This window comes from Rhinatrema bivittatum, chromosome 8 (genome assembly GCF_901001135.1).
Source record: "Rhinatrema bivittatum chromosome 8, aRhiBiv1.1, whole genome shotgun sequence".
Taxonomy (NCBI): Eukaryota; Metazoa; Chordata; class Amphibia; order Gymnophiona; family Rhinatrematidae; genus Rhinatrema; species Rhinatrema bivittatum.
Window position 1 is genome coordinate 206,538,705 of NC_042622.1, and position 22,089 is coordinate 206,560,793.

Below are 22,089 nucleotides of genomic sequence, written 5' to 3' on the forward strand. Positions count from 1 at the left end.
CAGTGTCCTGGGAAGGAAGAATAATTTTTTGAGAAGAGGCGTTATCCCAGTTTTTATGAGAGAAATTTTTAACCCACCATTCCTGCCCACTATTTTTTTTTTTGGACCGTGATTACTTTGTAGTAGTTGGGCTTCCTGTCACCGAAGCTCAGTTTGTGGAGTTTAACATCAGAAAAGATATACTGTGAACACCTTCAGGAGTATATGGAGACTGTTTTCTATTTGGAAGAAGCACCAGGATTCTTCTGTGGGAGCCTTATAGTTCTAGCAGAAGGAAGAGACTTATTAAAATTTAAAAACAGTTTTCAATGGAAACTTAGCCCGGAAGACTGCAAAGAATGGGATAGGCGATTTTTCTCTCAATACTTTGCACTTTGGATCACGTATGCTATATATCACTCATGTTAAACAGAAAGGGTGGAGGGAGGGGGGAGGGTAGAGGGAATTGAAGTTTATACTTTTGTACTGCATCTTACATGTTGATATCCTAAGGTATTAATCACAGATATAGTACCTAAGTGAGTTCATAGCCATTTGACACGGCATTTGTTGCTCTACTTTAAATTTTTATTGTGTTGTTCATTACTATTTTTCATGTACATAATAAGATGCACAATTGTATGCAATTTGAAATTTGTAATGTTGCAATATTAAGCAATAAAACATTTCAAATTAAAAAAAAAACAAAACAAAAAAAAAAACATCAGAAAAGATAAGAGACCCTCACCCTCCTGCTCCCCAAACCTCCAGAGTGGGGCTGTTAGGGTTTCCAACTAAAAGGGACACTGATCAGTGGGAGACCAGCACTTTGGACTTCACTGAGGATTTATTTCTTTGAATTGCCTTTAAAGTATTTTCTGTTACAGAAGCCATTTTCGTTCCGCAGCTTCTTCAAGTGCCCAGCCTATTTCTTCTGAGAGATAGCAGGACAAGGGAGACTGTATCTTCAGAAAGAGGGTCCCCACTCCTGTGAGCTCGGAGGTTTATCCTCCTCTCCGCCGGGAGAACCCCAGCCCTCCAATGGCCTACTGTGAAAGTGGTAAAGGAGATCCAGGAGAGACAGTGGCCCTGCATTCCAAGGAGGCCTTTGAAGAGGGGCTTACACAAAAGTACATTACCCTATAATCTTTCTGCTTATTTCAAATTCTTTATTTTTTTTTAATACAGGTTTATTCAATAGAAAATGCATCACAATTTCTGGCACATATTGGAACAATTTATTTGTATTTATGGGAGCTCTGGAACGCTCTGGGAATGGTGCTGAATGTCCTCTGGGTTTTTTGTTTTTTTTTCTAGAACATTCAGTAATAATGAAGTTTGCCTCACAGGCTGCCTGGTCTTCACTGTCAATTTCTGCTCAGACCTTAAGAGACAGGCTTGATCAGTCCATAATCCATGCATTTCACGAGAGCGTCCCGGGCTACATCAATGATGTTTTGTCTGTTCTTGTCATCTTTCTGCTTGCCAGTGACCGTCAGGATCTCCAGCATCTCACATTCCACCAGCTTCCTGGCCAACTCCTTGTCAGCGCTGATGAGGTTGTGTGCGATCACCACCCCACGATGCTGTATCTCCAGGTTCTCACTCAGGCAGAGTCTCTGTAGGATCTCTACCCACTGGGTGGTCTGAAAGGAACACAGAAACATGGTTTGGTAAGAGCTCCCATTTGCAAAAGAACCTAATGAGGACCTGATGTTTGTTTTATTGAAAAATCTTTCCCTAGTTTGGAAAATGACTAGGTGCATAGCCCCTGGTTTCCCACAATTCTGCAGCCGTGGCCACAGAAGTAAAACCTGGCTCTTGGCACAGAATTGCAGTAAAATGGAAAACTCTGCCAGAGCTGGCATCCAAGCAGTTGGAGACCGGCCATAGGAGGAGGAACCCGGGTTGAGCGCAGCTATGGGAGGGAGTAGGTTATCTCTCCCTTTTCTATCTTAGACTGTTGCTACAATGTTGGGCTAGATGGATGGGGACTGAGGGTTAAAATCTATGAACAACTTGGGTAGTTATGAATGAAGACTCACTTTACTATATAGCCCCAATAGAGGCAAGAAGTCAAAGGAGCAGGAGGAAATTGCTAGGGGGTGCCACCTCCCAAAGAAAGGGAAGGGATATACAGTGCAGAGCACTAGTAGCTCCACTGATGCTGTAGAAAATCTGAATTTTCTGCAGGTTCTGATACCTTTTATTGGACAAAACTAAGCCTAATCCAGAAATGTTCCTGTAGAAGAGCTTTTATGATCACATAGACATGGGTGGTCAGACAGCTCATACACAGGAACTCTGAATAATTCTTGTGTTGGTCCAGTACAAAAATTCATTTTGTAGGCATTATTTTTATTTAGCCCTGGGTCCAGGGCTATGGGACCCAGATCCAACGGGAGATAAGAGAGAAAGCAGTAGGGCATGCACTAAAAGAATTGGGGGGAGAAGAACACATCTGTTTTTACAGAATTAGTACATAAAATATGAATATATCCGGCTATATTCAGCAGCCGCCACTTATCCAGCTAATTAGATAACTGAATATCCAGTGGGCAGTGCACCTTATCCGGTTAACTTAGGCAGACAAGTGCCAATATTTGGACTTACCGGTATCTAGTTAAGTTAATAAGATAAGTTAGACCTGCCATAGAGCAGGTCTAACTTATCCGGCTAAGGGGCACTTTTTGACGGGATTTTCAGCAGCATAATTTTATCCAGCTAACTTACCTAGCCATTTTATTTTAAATATCTACCTCATAGTGTCTAATTCGTGCTTGGGGGGAGCCCTCTGTCAAACGAGACTTGGATACCCGGGGACCCATGGCAGTTGGGGTGAGCAGCTCGTACAAGGGATGCCACAAATTCATGGCACTTCTATGGCCAACCCCAAAGGCATATTCAAGCACCCACGACTGCATGACCAAGAAGACTGGTCACCCCGTATAATTTGCTAGAAGTGATGTGGTTTATTTATTGATAGTTTATATGCTTTCATTGGGTAATTGGTTGCAAATGTTGTATTTGCTTTAAGATGTATTTATGCTGTGGCCATACAGTCAAAGTTCTTCCTGCAGATATGTGCCAGAGTCTTTATTCATGAACTGGGTAATGTGCAGACACGACATGGGGGCAGCCGTCCCTCTGCACATATTGTGAACTGCCTGCAGTTTCCAAAACTTAAGGCTTAAACAGGAGGGCTCGCCTAGAAAAACGAGCAGAGGGCCAATCAGTGGCTGCAGCAGCAGCGGCGGCAGCACAGTCCCCGGGAACTGCAAGCTGCCCTGGGGGGGGGGGGGGGGGGTGGACTTCAGAGCTCCCTGGGTCTTGGCACAGGCCTCATTTGCTATAGCAAAACATTAGAAGAAATCTCTGCCTCTATCCCATCCTCTACCCTGCTTCGCACTACAGCAAAAACATTTTTCATTTTTCTGTCTCTTTTGCGAATGACTATGGAGCTGAATCTTTATGGCGCTCCCCTGAGTGATATATCTAAAAGGCATTAATTTAAAAAAAAGAAAAGAAAAGTTACTGCTTTTACATTAGGAAAGCTGAACCAGAGCGTCTTTAATCATCCTGCCTTTCTCCTTCTTAAACCTGGACATTACGCTTGGAGCATAATCTCTAGGAATAACTGGAACTTTAATGAGAAGCTGCTAAAATAAATCCAGACATAGCTTTAGGTCTATCCAAGAAACATTTTTTTTTAATATTCCATCTGGAAATTTTTTTAGGCAATGCCAGAATTAGGACCAGGACCTTCATCACTGTGATCCCCTCATTGTACAACCAGTGCCTTGGGGCAGAAGCTGAATTATCGGCATTTAGAAAGGGCCTGGCTCTTTGGTACCCTTTTGCATTCCAGCTATTGATATATGGTATCTTCTTTATATGATGTCTGTATTTTATGTATGTTTTTCATGTCTGTTTTTGGTCTAGGTTTTGATGTTCACTGCCTTGGTATGGCAATAGTTAAAAAGATCAGTCTATAAATTATTAGATTATTATTATTAGAATTTACTATTTGGTCTCCTGTTTTGGTTTTTTTTTTGAGAATGTGTGTTTTCTTCAGGCTTGCTTGAAGTCATGTTAATCCGGGCAAGGCAATTTTGAAAAGCCATCTACCTGGGCCCGTACAGATTTGCCTGGGTAAACGGACTTTTTGGAAACTGCCCAGCCTCCACATGGCTTAAAGCGCGCGCGTTGTAGAACCATGCACAACCTTATAGCCCACAGGGTGTGGACGATCTCCCAGGGGGCAGGGTTGAGTCGGGGGAGGTAACGATGCACACATCTTTGCATTTTCAAAGCTCCGCACGAGGGAAAAAGTACTCACAGAAAAGAGAGGCGTCAGTCTCTGTGGGGACTCTTTTTTTTTTTCCCAGGTCAATTTTCAAAGGGAAAGCACACTTGCACTTTCCCTCAGAGGGGTCCGCAGGTAAAAGCACCCACGGACTTTGCAACTACCTGCGGGCTCTTGGAAAAAGCTCCATTTCTTCTCAGAGGGCTGGCAGCAACACTCACCACTTCTGACATCTTGTGGCACAACGCCTTGTGCGATGCGGTGAGCATGGCCAAGGCTCCTGCAGCTGCATTCTGCAGCCTCTCCTCGTCTTCACCGCACAGCAACACCACGAGTTTCAGCCGGTCATTGCCCTCAGCCAGGAATCTCTCTTGAACCTAAAAAAGAAAGGAAAAACAGTGACACTAGGCAGGGAATCTTCAAAGGATTCAGCCAGCAGATGTAAGCCTTCTTATCAGCTAAATTTGGCCATCTAAGAAATGGGCAGCTCTGGGTATGTGGTTAGGTCAGGGGAGGAACGCTAGCTGGTCGACTGATTTTCAGCAATAGCTGACTAACTTGGGTGCCAAATTTAAGAAAACCAATTGAAGACTTATATTCAGCCAGCCAAATGATGTCTGACTGGCTTTAGGTCTATTCTCAGCCTCCACCTAACCAGCTAGGTTATAGCTGAAAATCTGTTTAACTTAGCCAGCCAAAATCTTATCAGCTAAGTGAGGAACCTATCCCATGGTATATAGAATTTTGATTAGTTATCTGCACAAAGAGGGGGTGACTAACAATACGAGGACCATCTGTTAATATCTGAAAAATCAATATCTGGATTGGTTTGTACTGCAAGGGCCTAACTGTGGTTTAAGCCATTGTCAGGTGGGGCAGGGGAAAAGCATCTGGCAGGCTTTGAACTGGGGTCTGCCTAGTCAAAGGCAAGTTCCCTGCTAATGAGGCCCCTGATCAACTTAAATTAAGGCAACCGTGGACCAGTATTAGCCCGGAACATGGCCCCGCCTCTAAAGATCCAGATTGGTCCTACACAGGCTTAAAGAAGGGCTTCTGGGAAAGACAACTTAATGGCTGATGGCTGCACCCTGAACTGGAATAGTAGTGAAGCAGCCGAGCATGATCAGACCTGGACCACGCATTCACAGTGGAACTCAGTACTTATTGCAAATAAACCCGTGACCTGTAAATAAAATCTCTTGCGTTCACTTATAGAGAAGAGCTGTGTTGTGTCCAGGGAGCCCTAACCTGACAGCCATCCTCGTTAATTAAAGCAAAACAGCAGCAGGCAGGAGGAAGATTGAGAAGAGAAGCCCAGTTGGCTTCCAGCAGGGAGAGGCATGTCCTGACCCTCTGAAGAAAGGGATGGGTTTGTTAGAGATGGGCAGCCCAGGGTCAGCAGAGGTAGGACGACTCCCTTGATGGGGGACAGGAAATAAAGAGAGGGAGAGGAGTTTGGAAGAGGGAGAAGAGAGGGAGGAAGAACTGTAAAAAAAAAAAAAAAAAGGAAGGGAGAGAGGATATGTAAAAAGAGATACAAGTAGGAAAGAGGGAAGGGGACGTGGGAAAATGACAAGGAATACGGGAGAGGAAAGTAGGAAGGCCTGGGAAGTATAAAAGGAAATGGGAATGGATAAGAAAGAAAGGGGGATAAGGAAGGATGAAGAGAGCAGGAATGGAAAGCAATGCATGCACAGTCTGGGATCATATTTCATTGCCATGCTCACAGAGTAATAGAATTATCTTGAACTCGGACATGAAAATGAAACCAAGGAAGGCGATATTAAGAAGAAAGCAACGAGTTCCATGCTCGAGCGCCATGTACTGAAGCCGGCGCGCGCAGGTGGAATCTGGCGGCATCCCCAGGGAGCCTGAAGCCAAGGAGTTACTTAGCAGTTGCAGAGGTGACAAATGATAACTGCGACCACTGCATCTGGTTTTAATTTGAGGGCATGAGTCAGATTTCATGACCCTCTAGGCTACGGGCAGGAATATAGCCATCCTGGACCCGCCCTGTCCGTGCTTTTTCAATCTAGGTGGGGGGCATTTCCAGACTGCCAGCTTTTGGTGCAAAGTGCGCGGGTCCTTTTCGCTTGCGGACATTGCACCAGGATTTCCAAGGGAAAGTCCGCGCACAGCTTTCCCATGCAACTTCCGCGCCTGCTCTTTGTGCTGGGAGGTTTTTCATGCATTTATAAATTGTACACGTAAGTCCTTGTTTTCCAACTAATTAAGGGCTCTTTGAAAGCAGGTGCAAAATCAGCGCCGATCGGTGTTTGTGCAGCGCAGGCCCTTCTGCTGGGTAATTTTTCCGGTTGAATTAAATACACACGTTTGTGCGGCTGAGGAATCAAACACAAAGTGGAGGGATCCAAGGCAGGCAAGGGGAAGGGGTGCTTTCCAGTGTTTAGCAACAAGCACCCATTTCAGTTTGTTTTTGTCTCGGAAGGCGTTTCAAACCTATAATCAGAGGACCTACAAATAAGACGTGCAGATCGGAAAGGGCAATCTGTGCACGCTGTTTTCCTCCCTTGATCTAAACCCCTGCCGCCCCCCCCTCCCCCCCAGAATGCCTACCCCAAATGTGCGACACCGCCTGCACTTTTAAGAAGATTGAGGGAAGGCGTACTTATGAGCATACAATTATGCCCCCGGAATACCTCTACTCAGGTCATGCTCTTTATGGGTTGCACACATAGCTTTATGCAAACAGAGCCACAGACAACTTCATAACAGCTATTAACGCGCATAAAAACTGATCGTATGCATGTAAGTGGCTTTGAAAATGTAGGACTTGTAGAGAGGGCAATGTCGCACGGGGATATGCATGGGAAAAAATATAGCTATGTGTCGTTATGTCATTTCATTTCCCTCCTACATCATTTGCTTTGTTTCAGCAGGTGCTATATGTTTACAATATTCCTACTTTTTGCGACTAGCATATGCTGAAAAGGCAAACGACGAAAGATATTAGTTCATTTTTTTTTTCATGTCATTTCAGTTGGAAATGACACAAAACAATAGAACGAATATCATTGATGAGGTGTGGATTTAAAACGCCAGCACATCCCTAATGTCAAAGGGCAGCACGTACCTCCTTGTTAACGACCAAGTTGCACATGCATTCGGTTGCAGCTTGGCGGATCTGCTCATGGTTCTCAAACATGTAGCTCTCAATGTCCGGCAGAGCTTTTTCTTTTATTATCTTTTGTCTGAAACAAGAGAGGCAGCAAATATGAGCAGGCATTACTCAAAGATCCATGTGTACTTAAAGCAACTAAAAGGATACGAGCAATAACATGACACCTCTGTAATGTAACCGAGACCCTAAAATAGATATACACATACCAACGAAATCATGTGAATTCAAAGCAACACCACACTGCAGCGCATACACACACTACAAATTAAATATACTCCGCGCAACCTGCTTTGGTTAAATGCTAAATATACTGTATGTATGTATGGTATACACACACACACAGTTTCCTGAAAGGCCTCTTGAAGAAAGAACTCATGCACGTCATTCAGAAACTCATGTGGAGTCTCAGTTTGTTCCTAATAAACCACATTCAGCTATTCTTTTACTCATGTTTTGGAATATTTTGTGGGCTAGCTGACTCTCTGGTTGAGCAGTGCCTGGGATCAGAGGGTACGTGGCGAGTGTGCCTGTTTCATTTTTGGTAACAGAAGGTAACCCACATTTACAGGAGCCCTTGATTTGTCTAGAAAGGTTACTAATGTATTTCATGTTATTCAAGTTTCACTATTGTAAAACAAAGAAAATTCAATTAAAAATACTTTTTATCTTCTAAAACTGAAAGTTCTAGATCCATTCCCTATAAAAATGCTGAGGTGCCATCTTTTGCTTCCGAGTCTCCAGAAGATCTTCTGTAGTGGACCTGCTTACCTTAGTTTGTCACTTCTTCCTGACAAGTTGGTCAGACCTAAAAGTGCCTCAAAGTTCTGAAGACCATCCCTTTCTGTGTTCAAGAGACTGACCAATGGGCGCACCACCTCATACACCTAAAGAAAAAAGACAAGTTCAGACATAAGGACTGTTTCCCCTGCAACGCTAGATGACACAGGGATCCAGAGCCTATGCACTCTTGAATGAGATGGATTAGTGAACTAATGATGTGATACAGAGCTTTTCCCTTCAGGACTGCATGGCTTAATGAAGTAGCAAAGGCATAGTGAACTCATTCTCTTCTATAACAGGAATACGTTGACTGTCTCTTATTTCAAGCATTCAATTTTTAATTCATTTATTTGGTGGTTTAGGAGTCACTAGCCAGGAAAAAAATCTTGGTATCATTGTGAACAATACATTGAAATCCTCAGCTCAGTGTGAGGCGGCTTTCGAAAAAGCAAAGAAAATGTTAAGAATTATTCAGAAAGGAATGGAAAATAAAATTGTAAAAGGAAAATTGGTTCTTACCTGCTAATTTTCATTTCTGTAATACCACACATCAGTCCAGACAAGTGGGTTTTGCATCCCTACCAGCAGATGGAGCCAAAGAACAAAGCTTTGAGGCTCTACTACATAACTGAGAGTGCCACCTGCAGTCCCTCAATAATGACCTGTATCCAAGCCAAAGATTAGAACCTAAAATCTTCTCCAGGGCAAACAGGTAAAGCAGGATTGGAACCCCCTGCACTGGAGCTCTGTCATCTCCAGAAACTACAAAACCATATGTACAAACTGCAAAAAGCTCTTTGAGATATGTTACATCATCTATCAGGAAATGCAATCTTACGGCAGCAACAAGGAAGGCCTCTGGACTGATCTGTGGTATTACAAGAACTAAAATTAGCAGAACCAATTTTCCTTTCCTGTTCATACCCAGGTCAGTCCAAAACAAAATTATTCAGAGTAATTAAATCGCAAGAGGATTATGATACATTACAAGAGGACCTTGCAAGACTGGAAGATTGGGCATCCAAATGGCAGATGAAATTTAATGTAGACAAGTGCAAGGTGATGCATATAGGGAAAAATAACCCTTGCTGTAGTTACACGATGTTAGGGTCCATATTAGGAGCTACCACCCAGGAAAAAGATCTAGGCATCATAGTGGATAATACTTTGAAATCATCGCTCAGTGTGCTGCAGCAGTCAAAAAAGCAAATAGAATGTTAGGAATTATTAGGAAGGGAATGGTTAATAGAACGGAAAATGTCATAATGCCTCTATATCACTCCATGGTGAGACCGCACCTTGAATACTGTGTACAATTCTGGTTGCCGCATCTCAAAAAAGATATAGTTGTGATGGAGAAGGTACAGGGAAGGGCTACTAAAATGATAAGGGGAATGGAACAGCTCCCCTATGAGGAAAGGCTGAAGAGGTTAAGGCTGTTCAGCTTGGAGAAGAGACGGCTGAGGGGGGATATGATAGAGGTCTTTAAGATCATGAGAGGTCTTGAACGAGTAGATGTGAATCGGTTATTTACACATTCGAATAATAGAAGGACTAGGGGGCATTCCATGAAGTTAGCAAGTAACACATTTAAGACTAATCAGAGAAAATTCTTTTTCACTCAACCCATAATAAAGCTCTGGAATTTGTTGCCAGAGGATGTGGTTAGTGCAGTTATAGTAGCTGGATTCAAAAAAGGTTTGGATAAGTTCTTGGAGGAGAAGTCCATTAACAGTTATTAACTCACCAGCAATTATTTTAGGAGATTTCAACATCCATGTTGACTCCCCTACCCTATCTTCTAACTGCGAAGCCCTTCTCTCTTCTCTCCAGGCTATGGGATTCAAACAAATTATAAACAATCCCACACACAAGGCAGGCCACACGCTTGACCTAATATTCACTAACGAAACCATCTCGCCCATCACCCCTCCTTCCTGCACCCCCATCCCCTGGTCAGATCACTCGATGATAACTACAAAATTATCTATAAAACAAAAATTGACCCCTATTGTTACTAAATCCTCGATCCAGTTCAGGAAACCCTGTCCCATGGACACTCTCAACAACAGCCTGGCCGAAGAACTAATTAAACTGGACTTCTCAGATGCGGATACCGCTATGAACTCCTGGCAAACTATTACACACTCAGTAGCTAACAGAATTTGCCCTGTAACAACAAAAGTTATCAACCCAGCCCGCACGAACAAGAAACCCTGGTTCTCAACCGAACTAAGGAAACTCAAACAGGATCTACAACACAAAGAACAACGCTGGCGGAAAGATTCCTCCCCTTCCTCACTTGCTTCATACAAAACTGCAGTGAGCTACTATAGGACATCCATTACCCGCACCAAACGAGATTTCTACGCCAAAAAAATACACGGCTTCTTATATGACCCAAAAACTCTGTTCTCATATGTAGCTGCCCTTACCACACCTATGCCCCTCACCATCCCAGAAGAAGAAGCCCAGAACAAATCCACAGAGTTGGCTATCTTTTTTGATAACAAAATCAAAAACCTACTTGCCCCCCTGGCATCAACTAACACTTCCCCAAACCCTTCGCAACCATTAAGCCTCGCAACCAATAACCCTCCACCAACTATCTACAGACCGTCACTAGAAATCCTTGAACAGACATCCTCCCTGGAAATTGAATCAATAATCAAGAAAATGAAACCTTCCACTCATCCATTGGACCAAATACCAACCAAACTACTTCTCACCATCCCTAACACCATTGCTAAACCGCTGGCAGACATCATAAATTGCTCCCTCAATTAAGGATCGGTCCCGGACTCCTTAAAAATTGCTTCACTTAAACCCTTACTTAAAAAACCCAACCTGGACCCAGCCAACCCTGCAAACTTCCGCCCCATTGCAAACCTACCTTTTATAGCCAAGCTAATGGAAAAGCTTGTCAACATCCGACTCACAGACTACCTTGACTCCCACAATATTCTCTACCCCTCTCAATTCGGATTCAGGAAACGCCTAAACACAGAATCCCTCCTTCTTTCTCTAACGGACAACATCCTGATGGGCCTTGACAAGGGACAATCTTACCTGCTAGCCCTTCTCGACATCTCTGCCGCGTTCGACACGGTAAACCACACTATCCTCTTAAACCGTTTAATGGAAATAGGCATATCCGGCTCTGCACTGCTCTGGTTCACATCCTTTCTGAACAACAGACACTACAAAGTCAAAATAAATGACAAAGAATCTCACTCCATTCCATCAAACCAAGGCGTACCTCAGGGTTCGTCACTTTCCCCTACCCTGTTCAATATATATCTACTCCCTTTATGCCAGCTACTCAATAGTCTCAATCTCACCCACTTTATATACGCGGACGATGTTCAAATCATAATCCCCATCTCGGACCCCATCTCTACTCTAAATTTCTGGAACAACTGCTTACAAGCCATCAACCTTCTGCTCTCTAGTCTCAACCTGGTCCTAAATACTTCCAAAACGGAACTACTGGTTATCTCCCCTAGTGACAACAACCCCCTCGCAAATAATGCTAGCACCCCATTAGCAAACCAGGTCAGAGATCTTGGGGCCACCCTTGACTCTAGAATGAATTTCAAAAAATTCATTAACGCCACAACCAAAGAATGCTTCTTCAAGCTACAGGTCCTGAAGCAACTTAGACCGCTCTTACACTTCAAGGATTTCCGTTCGGTGCTTCAAGCCATACTGTTTTCAAAGATCGACTATTGTAACGCTCTATTACTTGGTCTCCCCGCTTCGTCCACCAAACCTCTTCAGATGCTGCAAAACGCAGCGGCTAGGATCCTTACAAACACTCGTCGCAAGGACCATATCACACCAATCCTAAAAATCCTACACTGGCTGCCCATCCAATATAGAATACTTTTCAAGGCTCTCACCATCATCCACAAATCCGTCTACCAGCAATCCACTCTCCAACTCACCTTCCCACTCGAATTACATACTTCAGCAAGACCGATCAGAACTGCCTACAAAGGTTCGCTCAAGGCCCCCCCCAACAAATCATCTGTCCACAACTCTATTCACAAGCGTGCTCTTTCAACAGCAGGTCCACTACATTGGAATTCACTTCCCCAAGACTTACGCCAAGAACAATGCCATTCAACATTCAGAAAGAAATTGAAAACCTGGCTGTTCGCAGAAGCCTACCGCTGAAGGATCTCCTCAACCATCACTGTCTCTCATTCTCCCACCCCTCCTTAATCCCTCCCCCCCCCCCCTCTTTTCCCTCTCCCCTTCCCCCCCACCCAACCTCACCCTTTCCTTCTCCCACTGGACATACCATGCTAATAACTGCCTAGGATAAATCTATGTTTACGTATCTTATAGTTTTTGTTGATTATATATATATATTTATCTCTCTCTAATTGTTTCTTAGTTTAAATTCTGTACTGTCTTCCATTGCCCAGGTTTTACGCTCCCTGTTTAATGTAACTTTACTTTCTACCTTGATGTTAATTGGTTTCCCCTCAGTTACATTGTAAACCGGTACGATAAGACCTAGTCTTGAGCATCGGTATAGTAAAAGAAATTAAATAAATAAAATAAATAATAATCAAGTTACTTAGGGAATAGCCACTGCTATTAATTGCATCAGTAGCATGGGATCTTCTTAGTGTTTGGGTAATTGCCAGGTTCTTGTGGCCTGGTTTGGCCTCTGTTGGAAACAGGATGCTGGGCTTGATGGACCCTTGGTCTGATCCAGTATAGCATGTTCTTATATTGTTCTTATGTTCTTAGACAAGTGGGATGTACCCAAATATCCCTATACTGGGCGGAAACCCGAAAGACCCGCACACAATACATTCTCAGCAAAGGATGCATCTTCCTGCGCCCTCATGTCCAAATAGTAATGCCTGGTGAAAGTATGAAGTGAGGACCACACTGCCACTCTACAAATCTCATGAGGAGATAGCAACTGACACTCTGCCCAAGAGGCCGCCTGCGCTCTTGTAGAATGCACTTTCAGCCCCACTGGAATCCTGCGACCCTTACAAAACAGAACAAATGGCCTCCTTCAGCCAATGAGAAATCATGGCCTTCGAGGCCTTGTCTCCTTTCTTTGAGCCACCGAATAACACAAAAAGGTGATCTGACCACTGAAAGGAATTAGTAACTTCCAAATACCACAACAGAATTCGCCGCACATCCAAAAGATATAACTCTCTCTCCTTTGGGGAATTCTTAGACCACCCCGGAAATGCTGGAAGATCCACCATCTGATTAACATGAAAAGAGGAAACCACCTTTAGCAGGAAAGAGGGGATCATCCGCAACGTGACCCCATCATTAGAAATTTGCAGAAAAGGGTCCCTGCACGACAGCGCCTGCAATTCCGAAATCTGCCTGGCAGAACATATGGACACCAGAAACACTGTCTTCAACATCAGATCCTTCAACGTCGCCCATCTCAAAGGCTCAAAGGACAAACCACAAAGCACTCGTAAAACTAAATTGAGGTTCCAATCAGGACACAACTTCTGAACCGGAGGCTGCAAATGCTTGACCCCCTTCAGAGACCAAAGACCTCCCCCACAACTTACCCCTAAGGGAACCCAAAGCGGATACCTGCACGTGGAGGGGGCTTTAGGCCAGACCCTTAGAAAATCCTCCTGCAAAAAGGTTAAGATCTGAGGAACATTCACAGACAGAGGATCCACTCTCTGATGTAGATACTATGACTCAAAAACTCTCCAGACCCTGACATACGCCTGAGACGTAGAGGGTTTCCAAGCCTGGAGGAAGCTAGAAATGACCTGTTTCGAATAGCCTTTCAGGCATAACCTCCTATCAAAAGCCAAGCTGCGAGACAAAAGTGATACTCCCGATCAGAAAATATGGGACCTTGCCGAAGGAAGCATGGCAGATGTGCCAACCTGAGGGGTCCATCTACTGCGAAATATATCAGATCCACGAACCACGGGTGCCGCTCTGGCGCCACTAGCACTACTGACACTGGATGTGACCCTATGCATTTCAGAACCCGCCCGATGAGCAGCCACAGAGGAAACACATACAGAATTATCCCTGTCGGCCAAAGACACACCAGAGCAACAAGTCTCACTGTGCAAACTTCTCGTCTGCGACTGAAAAACCTCACCATCTTGGCATTGGCCCATGTTGCCATTAGATCCAACTGAGGAATGCCCTATCTGGCACAAATGCGATTCCATGCTTCTGGGGACAACTCCCATTCCCCCGGATCCAACTGCTGCCTGCTGAGGAAATCCGCCTGCACATTGTCTGCACCCGTGACATGAGAAGCCGCTATTCCCTCTAAATGGAGCTTTGCCCAAACAAACAACTGTCGAGCTTCCAGAACCACCGCTTGACTCTTCGTCTTGCCTTGCCAGTTAATGTATGCCACTGTTGTCGTATAGTTCGAAAATATGCGAACCATCCTTCCTCTGATCCAGGGAAGGAAGGCCTCCAGCGCCCGTCGAACCGCCCTCATTTCCAGACGACTGATGGACCAGGACCTCTTCTCCACGGACCAAAGCCCTTGGATCGACCACCCCAGGCAAACTGCTCCCCAACCTTTGAGACTGGCATCCATGGTCACCACCACCCAGTACCTGGCAAGTACCAAACATTAATGGATCCCATGCTGCTAATGCCGGCAACAAGCAGCTAGTCCCTATTGATTAATAGCAGTTTATGGACTTCTCCTCCAAGAACTTATCCAAACATTATGATTAGGGCTCTTCAGCTTGGAGAAGACGTGAGTGAGAGGGAATATTTTAGAGCGTTATATAATCATGAGTGAGGTGGAACAGATAAATAAGGTAAATGAGAAACTTATTTGTCCTTTCAAGCAGTACAAGGACTAGGAGACATTCCTTGAAACTACCAGGTAGCAAATTTAAACAAATTAGAGAAAGTATTTTTCACTTAGTGCATAATCAAGCTGTGGAATTTGTTGCCAGAGGACGTGATCAACACATTTAGCATAGATTAATTTATCAGAGGTTTGGACAAGATCCTGGAGGAAAAGTCCATGAACAATTATTAGTCAGGTAAACTTAGGGAAAATAACCACTTAACCCTGGGAGTGAGCAAAAAAAATTGGAATCTGCCAGCTACTTCCTAGAAATCCAGATTGGCCACTGTCTGAGACAGGATGCTGGGCTTGCTGGGCCTATGGTCCTACTCAGTATGACACTTATGTTTTTACGGTTAAACACTTCAAAGGGGGAAGCAGTAATCAAAATACAAGGACTAGATAATATAGGGGATTGGCTGACGGATAGGAAGCCTTTACAGCCTGCACTGGATACGTCAGAGCTAAATTTAAGAAACGGGCCAAAGTCCCACAGTGCTTTGTGCATAGGGTTTACTTGCATCATTTTTTTTTTCTGTGTATTTTTTTTCCTTCCCAGAAGTTAAATCCTTGAGCTCAAGATGTGCTTTTCCAAAACGGTGCAAGCAAACTGACCTTCCCGGTTTTTTTTTAACCTAAAACATAAATGGCACACCAGGATTCCCACCATAAAATACTCCCTACAGATGAAGCCTTCATTTTTCAAGTCTCATGGGGGGCTCCTAAATTCATCTTTTATTTGCTCAGCCGAGCGCACTGTATAACCCGCAGTCGGACGTGGGTTAAATAGGCACTAATCCACCCCCTAATGCAATAGGGGGATTAGCGCCTATTTAACGCACGTCCGACGCTGAGTGAATGAGATAGCGCTCATCACATGCAAATGCATATTAATGAGGCTATTACTCAGTCACTCCGAATGCAAAAAAATAAATGTGCGTTTATCGCTCAGCTATCAACGCCTGCCTGGAGCAGGCATTGATAGCTGAGCGCATCGAAAAAAATACAGAAAAGCAGACAAAAACAGCTTTCCTGTACTTTTTTACAAGTTAAAAAAAAAAGAAAAAAAAACCCCTCTGCTGGCCGCTGTGAAGATTTCCCAGATGCTGTTGGCAGCTAGATTCACCTTGGCAGGGCTCTGGAGAGCACTGGATCTCATTGCACAAAGGTGAACATATTATGCTCGGCGTCGGTGTTCATAGCCGGCAGACCGCCGGTAACCATGAGGTCGCGTTAGCAAGGAGGCGCTAAGGTCACGCAAGCGACCATAGCGCCTCCTTGCTAGTGCGACCCCCTAGTTTGTTTATTGCATGGCGCCTCCCCCCCCCTTGCGGGCGTCGTACACGCGTTGAGAAAGCGGGCGCAAAAAAGTCAGCGCCCGCTTTCCGCATTTAATATTGCACTGGCCCCTTAGGATGTCTGACCACCATGTTCACAAAGGCAGTTCACAGAAACAAGCTTTTTTTAAACACCCTATTTATAGCGCAGGCAGAGGCATCATAAAAGCATTATACAATGTAAATCTTACACAAAGTACAAACAAACTCAGAGTATAAAAAAGAAAGAAGAAAGGAAGAGGAAACACACTTTGCAAGCAAATGGATGGTCAGCCAGCCGGCGGGTCCTTCACAGCACATTCTACCCCCACTAGTTCCGGAACCACCCCCAAACCCAGTCCTACCTATTCAAGCCTCCCTTTAGGGAATAGGTTAAGGGTACCTTTTGTCTGTGAGTCATTTTAAATAAATATGTTCACCATTGCGCAATAAGAGGCAATGCCCTCCAGAGCCCTGCCATGGTGAATCCAGCCGCCAACCGCGTCTGGGAAATCAGCTCCTTAGCACCTTTCAAAGCCAACAATCCCAGTTCCAGGGCCAGGTCAAATGGGCATTCTGCTATGTCCATAATAATATGAAAGGCCTCAATCCTAGCAGACATGGCTATATGAGCCTCTTCCCAGCCCCTCCAGCAGAGGGAACTTACTTGCAAATTAAATCTAGAGAAAAAGGTTGGGTGCCCTTAAGTTCTATGAAGTAGATGTAACGTTAAATCTGAAAGAACCAATAAGAACTTTTAAATAAAGCTCTGCCAGAGTGGCATACTGGGGTCCTCAATCCACAATGCATCCCAATCCACTTTCTCTAGCTGCACTGAAGACTCGTCATTCCATTTAGGAAATTAGAGATGTCCTTGTCTCATCCGCTTGACTCTCCAACAACCCCTGACAAATGGGGGTTATGCTCTTGCCGGGCTTCTTGGCTTTAAATACTTTAAATACTTTAGGTGCCCATCCCTACGCTTTTTACACGTAACAGCCTCCCTTACTTGCAAGAAGGTCACATGGGTGTCTACAGAAATGTTGCGATCTTTCACCAAATGTGTTCATATGTTTGCCTGATCTATCTGCCACACAAACCTCAAGCCTCAAGGAACACCACAAAAGAAACAGAGTTACGCTCAGTGGCAGACAAGTGAACCCATCCACTCCCCAAACCTGTCACCTGGGACGTCAGGTGGGAGTCAACTCAGAATCCAAAATCAGTGTCTTCCACAGAAGAAACCCCAACCACAACAAATGCATCCCCTCCCGCCCATCCAGTAAAGAATTCGACAACCACTCTGCCCATATACAGTCGATTTTAGAAGTGTTGCGCGTGTCAAAATGTGGGCGTGTGCCACAAAATACACACATATGTACCTGTGTGCGCGAAATGAATGAGGGCAGGGAGAATGGGCAGGGAATGGGAGTTCCTGGGCGGGGGTCAAGACTTATGCGTGTAACTCCGAATTTTTAAACCATAAACTGCAGCGCACTTACACTAGATATCCGCATAACTTTACTGCAGCTCCTGATAAGGAGCAAGTCTGTAGATCTCGAGTTTCAGGGCTCATAGAACAGGGTGAGCGATCTGGGTCAATTGGGGGATGTGTAGGACAAACTGGTGGACGAATTACAAAACTGGGAATGTGCCTCCTGCGAGCTTGTTTTGAAATTCGCTAACATACGGGCATAAACATAGAAACATACATAGAAATGACAGCAGAAGAAGACCAAACGGCCCATCCAGTCTGCCCAGCAAGCTACGCAGTTTATCCATTTTTTTTTCCACCCTTTTTTCTCCCTCCCACCCGTCACTATTGGCTTCCAGCACCCTCCGGCCCCAATTCCCTTCCACCCCTCCACCAATGCAGAGAGCAGCGCCGTATCTGCATCCTAGTGAACATCCAGCTCAATCAGGGGTAGCAACCGCTGCAACAAGCAGGCCACACCCCTGCCCCTTACCCACCCCTGTTTTGTTTGCTTGTTTGTTTTTAAAAAAAAATTTTTTGGAGATGGCAGTCCTCCATCCTTCCACTCCATGAAGGTGGAACACCAACCACTGGCCACTGGCATCCCGCTCCGTGAATGCCTCTGTGGCTACTGCCGCTCCGTGCAGTGTTTTGCTGCCTGAAGGTGGAACACCAACTACTGGCCACTGGCATCCCGCTCCGTGAATGCCTCTGTGGAGGCATTCACTGAAGGTTCCTAAGATAGATGTGCTTGTTTGTGTGGTCACTAGAAGGACCACTATTCCTGTTGAAGATAATGTGTCCCTTAAGGCTGCTTAGGATAGGAGGACTGAATCTGCCCTTAAGCACACTTTTGAAGCCGCCAATCTAGCCCTTAAAGTGGCTGTGTATAGTGTCACCGTGGCTAGAGCCGAACTGCGACTGACTCAGCATATACAGGAGTCCTCCAATAAAAGCCGACAAGGTCCTGTGGCAGACACACCAATGCTAGCCGTGCTTGAGTAACCTCTTAAAATTAGGAGTGTACTTGTGCACAGTTGGCACATTTTAAAACATGTGTGTGGAGGGGCACCCACAATTAAAAATTCCAGCATATCCTTGCTTACGCACCGATATGCAGGTGTATGGGCGCATGCGTGATCGTTTTAAAATTGACCTCATAGTATGACAAATTGTATCACTTGAGTGAGCTCACAGATAAGAGGTCAAAAAGATTAGCAGCATATTGTACACAACAAAAAAAAGAAACAAAGCAAACTTAATGAAACCCAGGCCTACAAAGAATGCACATTCTGTAGCAGGCAGTTGCTGGAATGGGCCCACTGAAGTGCCTAGTAGAAGCCAAAGACGTTGAATGTTTTTGTGTCTTGCACAGCCACTCATTCTGCTCTCTGGCCGGTCGATCTGCAGACCTTCTGCCCCGGCTTTCTCTTCCGGAACTTGTCTTCTCTCAACAGGGATGTGCGACCAGCTTCCGGATGCGTCACTCCGCTACTTCTCCCCCGATGAAATGAGGTTCTCGAGGAAGGTCTCAGCTGTTCTGTAACACAGTTGCCCTGCTCAGCAGCCAAGAGGCAATGTGCTCCCCCCCTTCTCCCCACCGCTCACACGCCATGCAGCAGTTCAGCCCATATCACTCTCTCTGGATGATCTCAGGAACTGCTTCCCTGCTTTTACCTTAGTTTCCCCCCCACCTTCCCCCCAAAGATAATTGTGGAGCTGTTTTTGACGGACAAGAACTCCTGCCTGCGGCGCTGAAGCTCCGCTGAGAAATCTTGATAAATATTCTGGCGTCTTGGGAGTAAGTTTCTCCCAGATGCTGCGCTGAATTTATAATTTGAAGCTTGTCACCAACGTTGTGTAAACGGATGTTCACTGCTTGGGGGTCTCTTACTTCCATCTGGCATCGGCCTGAGAGAGCGGTGAGCTCTGTCAGTCTTGAATGGGCTGTTGTTGCCATCAGATTAAGAACCCGTGGAAGCCACTTGGAGAAAAATCCAACACGCATTGGTGCTTTGACTTCTTCAGATAACCCGACAATCCTTATATTGCTGCAGTGGCTCCAGGTCTCCAGGTCATCTTGTTTTTCAGTTAAGGCCTTGATCGAACAGTCCAGTTTATCAAATTTCTGGCTGGCTGTAGTGAGCGAGTCCTCCACATCTCCAGCTCACTCTGCAAAATCTTTAACACATGAGTTGGTCTCACTGATTGTCAAGAGCAACTAAACTGCCTTCTCAACTACTGTCTCTAAACGAGAATCTAAACTATTGTGGATTTTTGTTAATAACTGATTGAGGACCTGTTTCATAGCAGTTATGATACCCAGGGGAAGGAAAGGTTCTGCAATCTCAATTTCCTCGGCCACCGTTTTCTCCTCAGAGTTTGCTTTCTTTAGTGCTGTCTTATTGCTAATTCTTTTCAGCTTACTCGGTAGGTCAACTACAAACCTGCAATGAGATTAATCCTTAAGTGCTGCTCTGGACATTTTTAGAGGTTCTAAATAGGCAATGAAGGATGATATAGGAGAGTACCCACAGGAGCTCTGGGCTCATATGTCTGTCTGTCTGTCTGTCTTCACAGAAGTATTATGTGAGCGCTCCCCCCCTCCCCCCAGAAACAAACTTGACTTACCCTCTCTCCAGGGAATGCTATGTCAGGATTGGAGACAGCAGCAATTTTGGCCACGGCATGGGCGGCTTTCACTTTGCCAACATCGGTGCCTTCAAGAGCCAGAGGTATCAAAGCCTAATTGGAGACGGAGAAAGTATTTTAGCTATTAACAAGAACCTCATAATAGCTATTGAATGAAGAATCACATTGGTAGGGGGGAATGGAAAATTCAGAAATAAATCTCTGTGGATTGGGATCAAAGATCCAGTGGAGGGCCTCAGATTCTCCCCATCACACACACTGTGCATTTCTTAAGGTAATGTGCATGAGGCTGGTGCAGGTCCAAGTTTCAAGTAGGAGAAATTCTATAGACACCACGCAGGGAAAATAAAACTTAAAAAAAACAAAAACACAGTACAGAAAGAAAGGTAACAAAGGCACATAAGATGATTGTATGTTTTTTCCAGTTTTATATTGTGAATGGTATTAAAACTCCTGGGTTTTTTGTTGGTTTTTTTTTTTGGATGATATTTATTTATTTATTTATTTATTTATTTATTTATTTATTTAAACACTTTTCTATACCGTCGCTAAGTTATATACCATCGCAACGGTTTACAAATAGGCACATAGACTAAGGTAAGTAAATGTAGGATATCGTACATTCTAACAGGTGCCAATAAAGTTCGGTTACAATTTCATAAATAAAATCATTATTTGAGTAATATTGGTCAAGTCTAGGTATATTATTGAGTTACTATCTCCTTGAGATATTGCTTCTTAAATGTAGGATTGAGTAAATTCATTCTCATCTGTATTACCCTGTACTATTGAATACAGCTAAGGATCTTTGCTTTCAGTTTTATTTATTTTTTCGCAGAAATTTATCAGACTTTATTACAACAAACAAAAAAAGGGAACAAATCAGTGGAACAAAAAGAATCATTTGTTTCCACTAATTTGCTCCCGTTTATGCTTGTTGTAATAATTATTGATAAATTCCAGGGATAAATAAAATAAAAACTTAAAAGGAAGGTCCCTAAACACAGCTGAGAATGAGTTTAAACATCGCCACCGCTGACTGTCTGACAGTTGCCTTGATTTTCCTGACCGTGCTTGTGAAGCACCTTGCGACCTTCCTAGTCCGACTGCCGGGTCCACCCCAGAGCACCCGATCCCACTCCCCTCCTCGCCTGCTCTTGGTGATTATCCCGGAAATTCTTGGTTTCAGGGTGCATGGGGATAGTTTCTTAGGATCAAGGCTGAACTCTGTCACATTTTCATTTCCTGAGAACTTTTGCCCTGAGGGGGGATGTCGATGTTCAAAAGGGTTTGTCCGGAGAAGTTCAGGACTCTGCCAGACAAACAGGGAGCTTTGAATCTCTCCCCCGCTGACTAAAAAGGAGGTGGCGCAGGGATGTTTTGGGGCCGGGCTTCAGCTTAGCTAAGAAGCGTTGATCTATGGTCCTCTCCCATCCACCGATAAAGCGAGCCCTGCAAAAGCACGGCAGGCAGGCAGAAATGGGCAGACTTGGGGGGAGGGGCCTAGTGATCCTTTTCTGCCAACATTTTCTGTTTTCAAATGTGCAAAACAAAAAAAAAAGGGGGGGGGGTAAAAGTCAGGTCAGTCGCTTTTTG

At 44.5% G+C, this 22,089-nt stretch overlaps 1 protein-coding gene across 2 annotated transcripts in view; it reads right to left on the reverse strand.

Annotated features, from left to right (window-relative positions):
- Nucleotides 1–1,127: 1,127 nt before the first annotated feature.
- UNC45B (unc-45 myosin chaperone B) overlaps nucleotides 1,128–22,089 on the reverse strand; it is a 108,773-nt gene continuing 87,811 nt past the window's right edge. For both annotated transcript variants that reach the window (XM_029612781.1, XM_029612782.1), the window contains exons 16-20: nucleotides 20,473–20,586; nucleotides 8,196–8,311; nucleotides 7,380–7,497; nucleotides 4,507–4,662; nucleotides 1,128–1,625 (exon numbers count right to left, since the gene is read on the reverse strand). In XM_029612781.1, coding sequence (XP_029468641.1) covers nucleotides 1,365–1,625; nucleotides 4,507–4,662; nucleotides 7,380–7,497; nucleotides 8,196–8,311; nucleotides 20,473–20,586 — 765 coding nt within the window. In that variant the 3' untranslated portion in view covers nucleotides 1,128–1,364. The remainder of the gene's footprint in view (nucleotides 1,626–4,506; nucleotides 4,663–7,379; nucleotides 7,498–8,195; nucleotides 8,312–20,472; nucleotides 20,587–22,089) is intronic.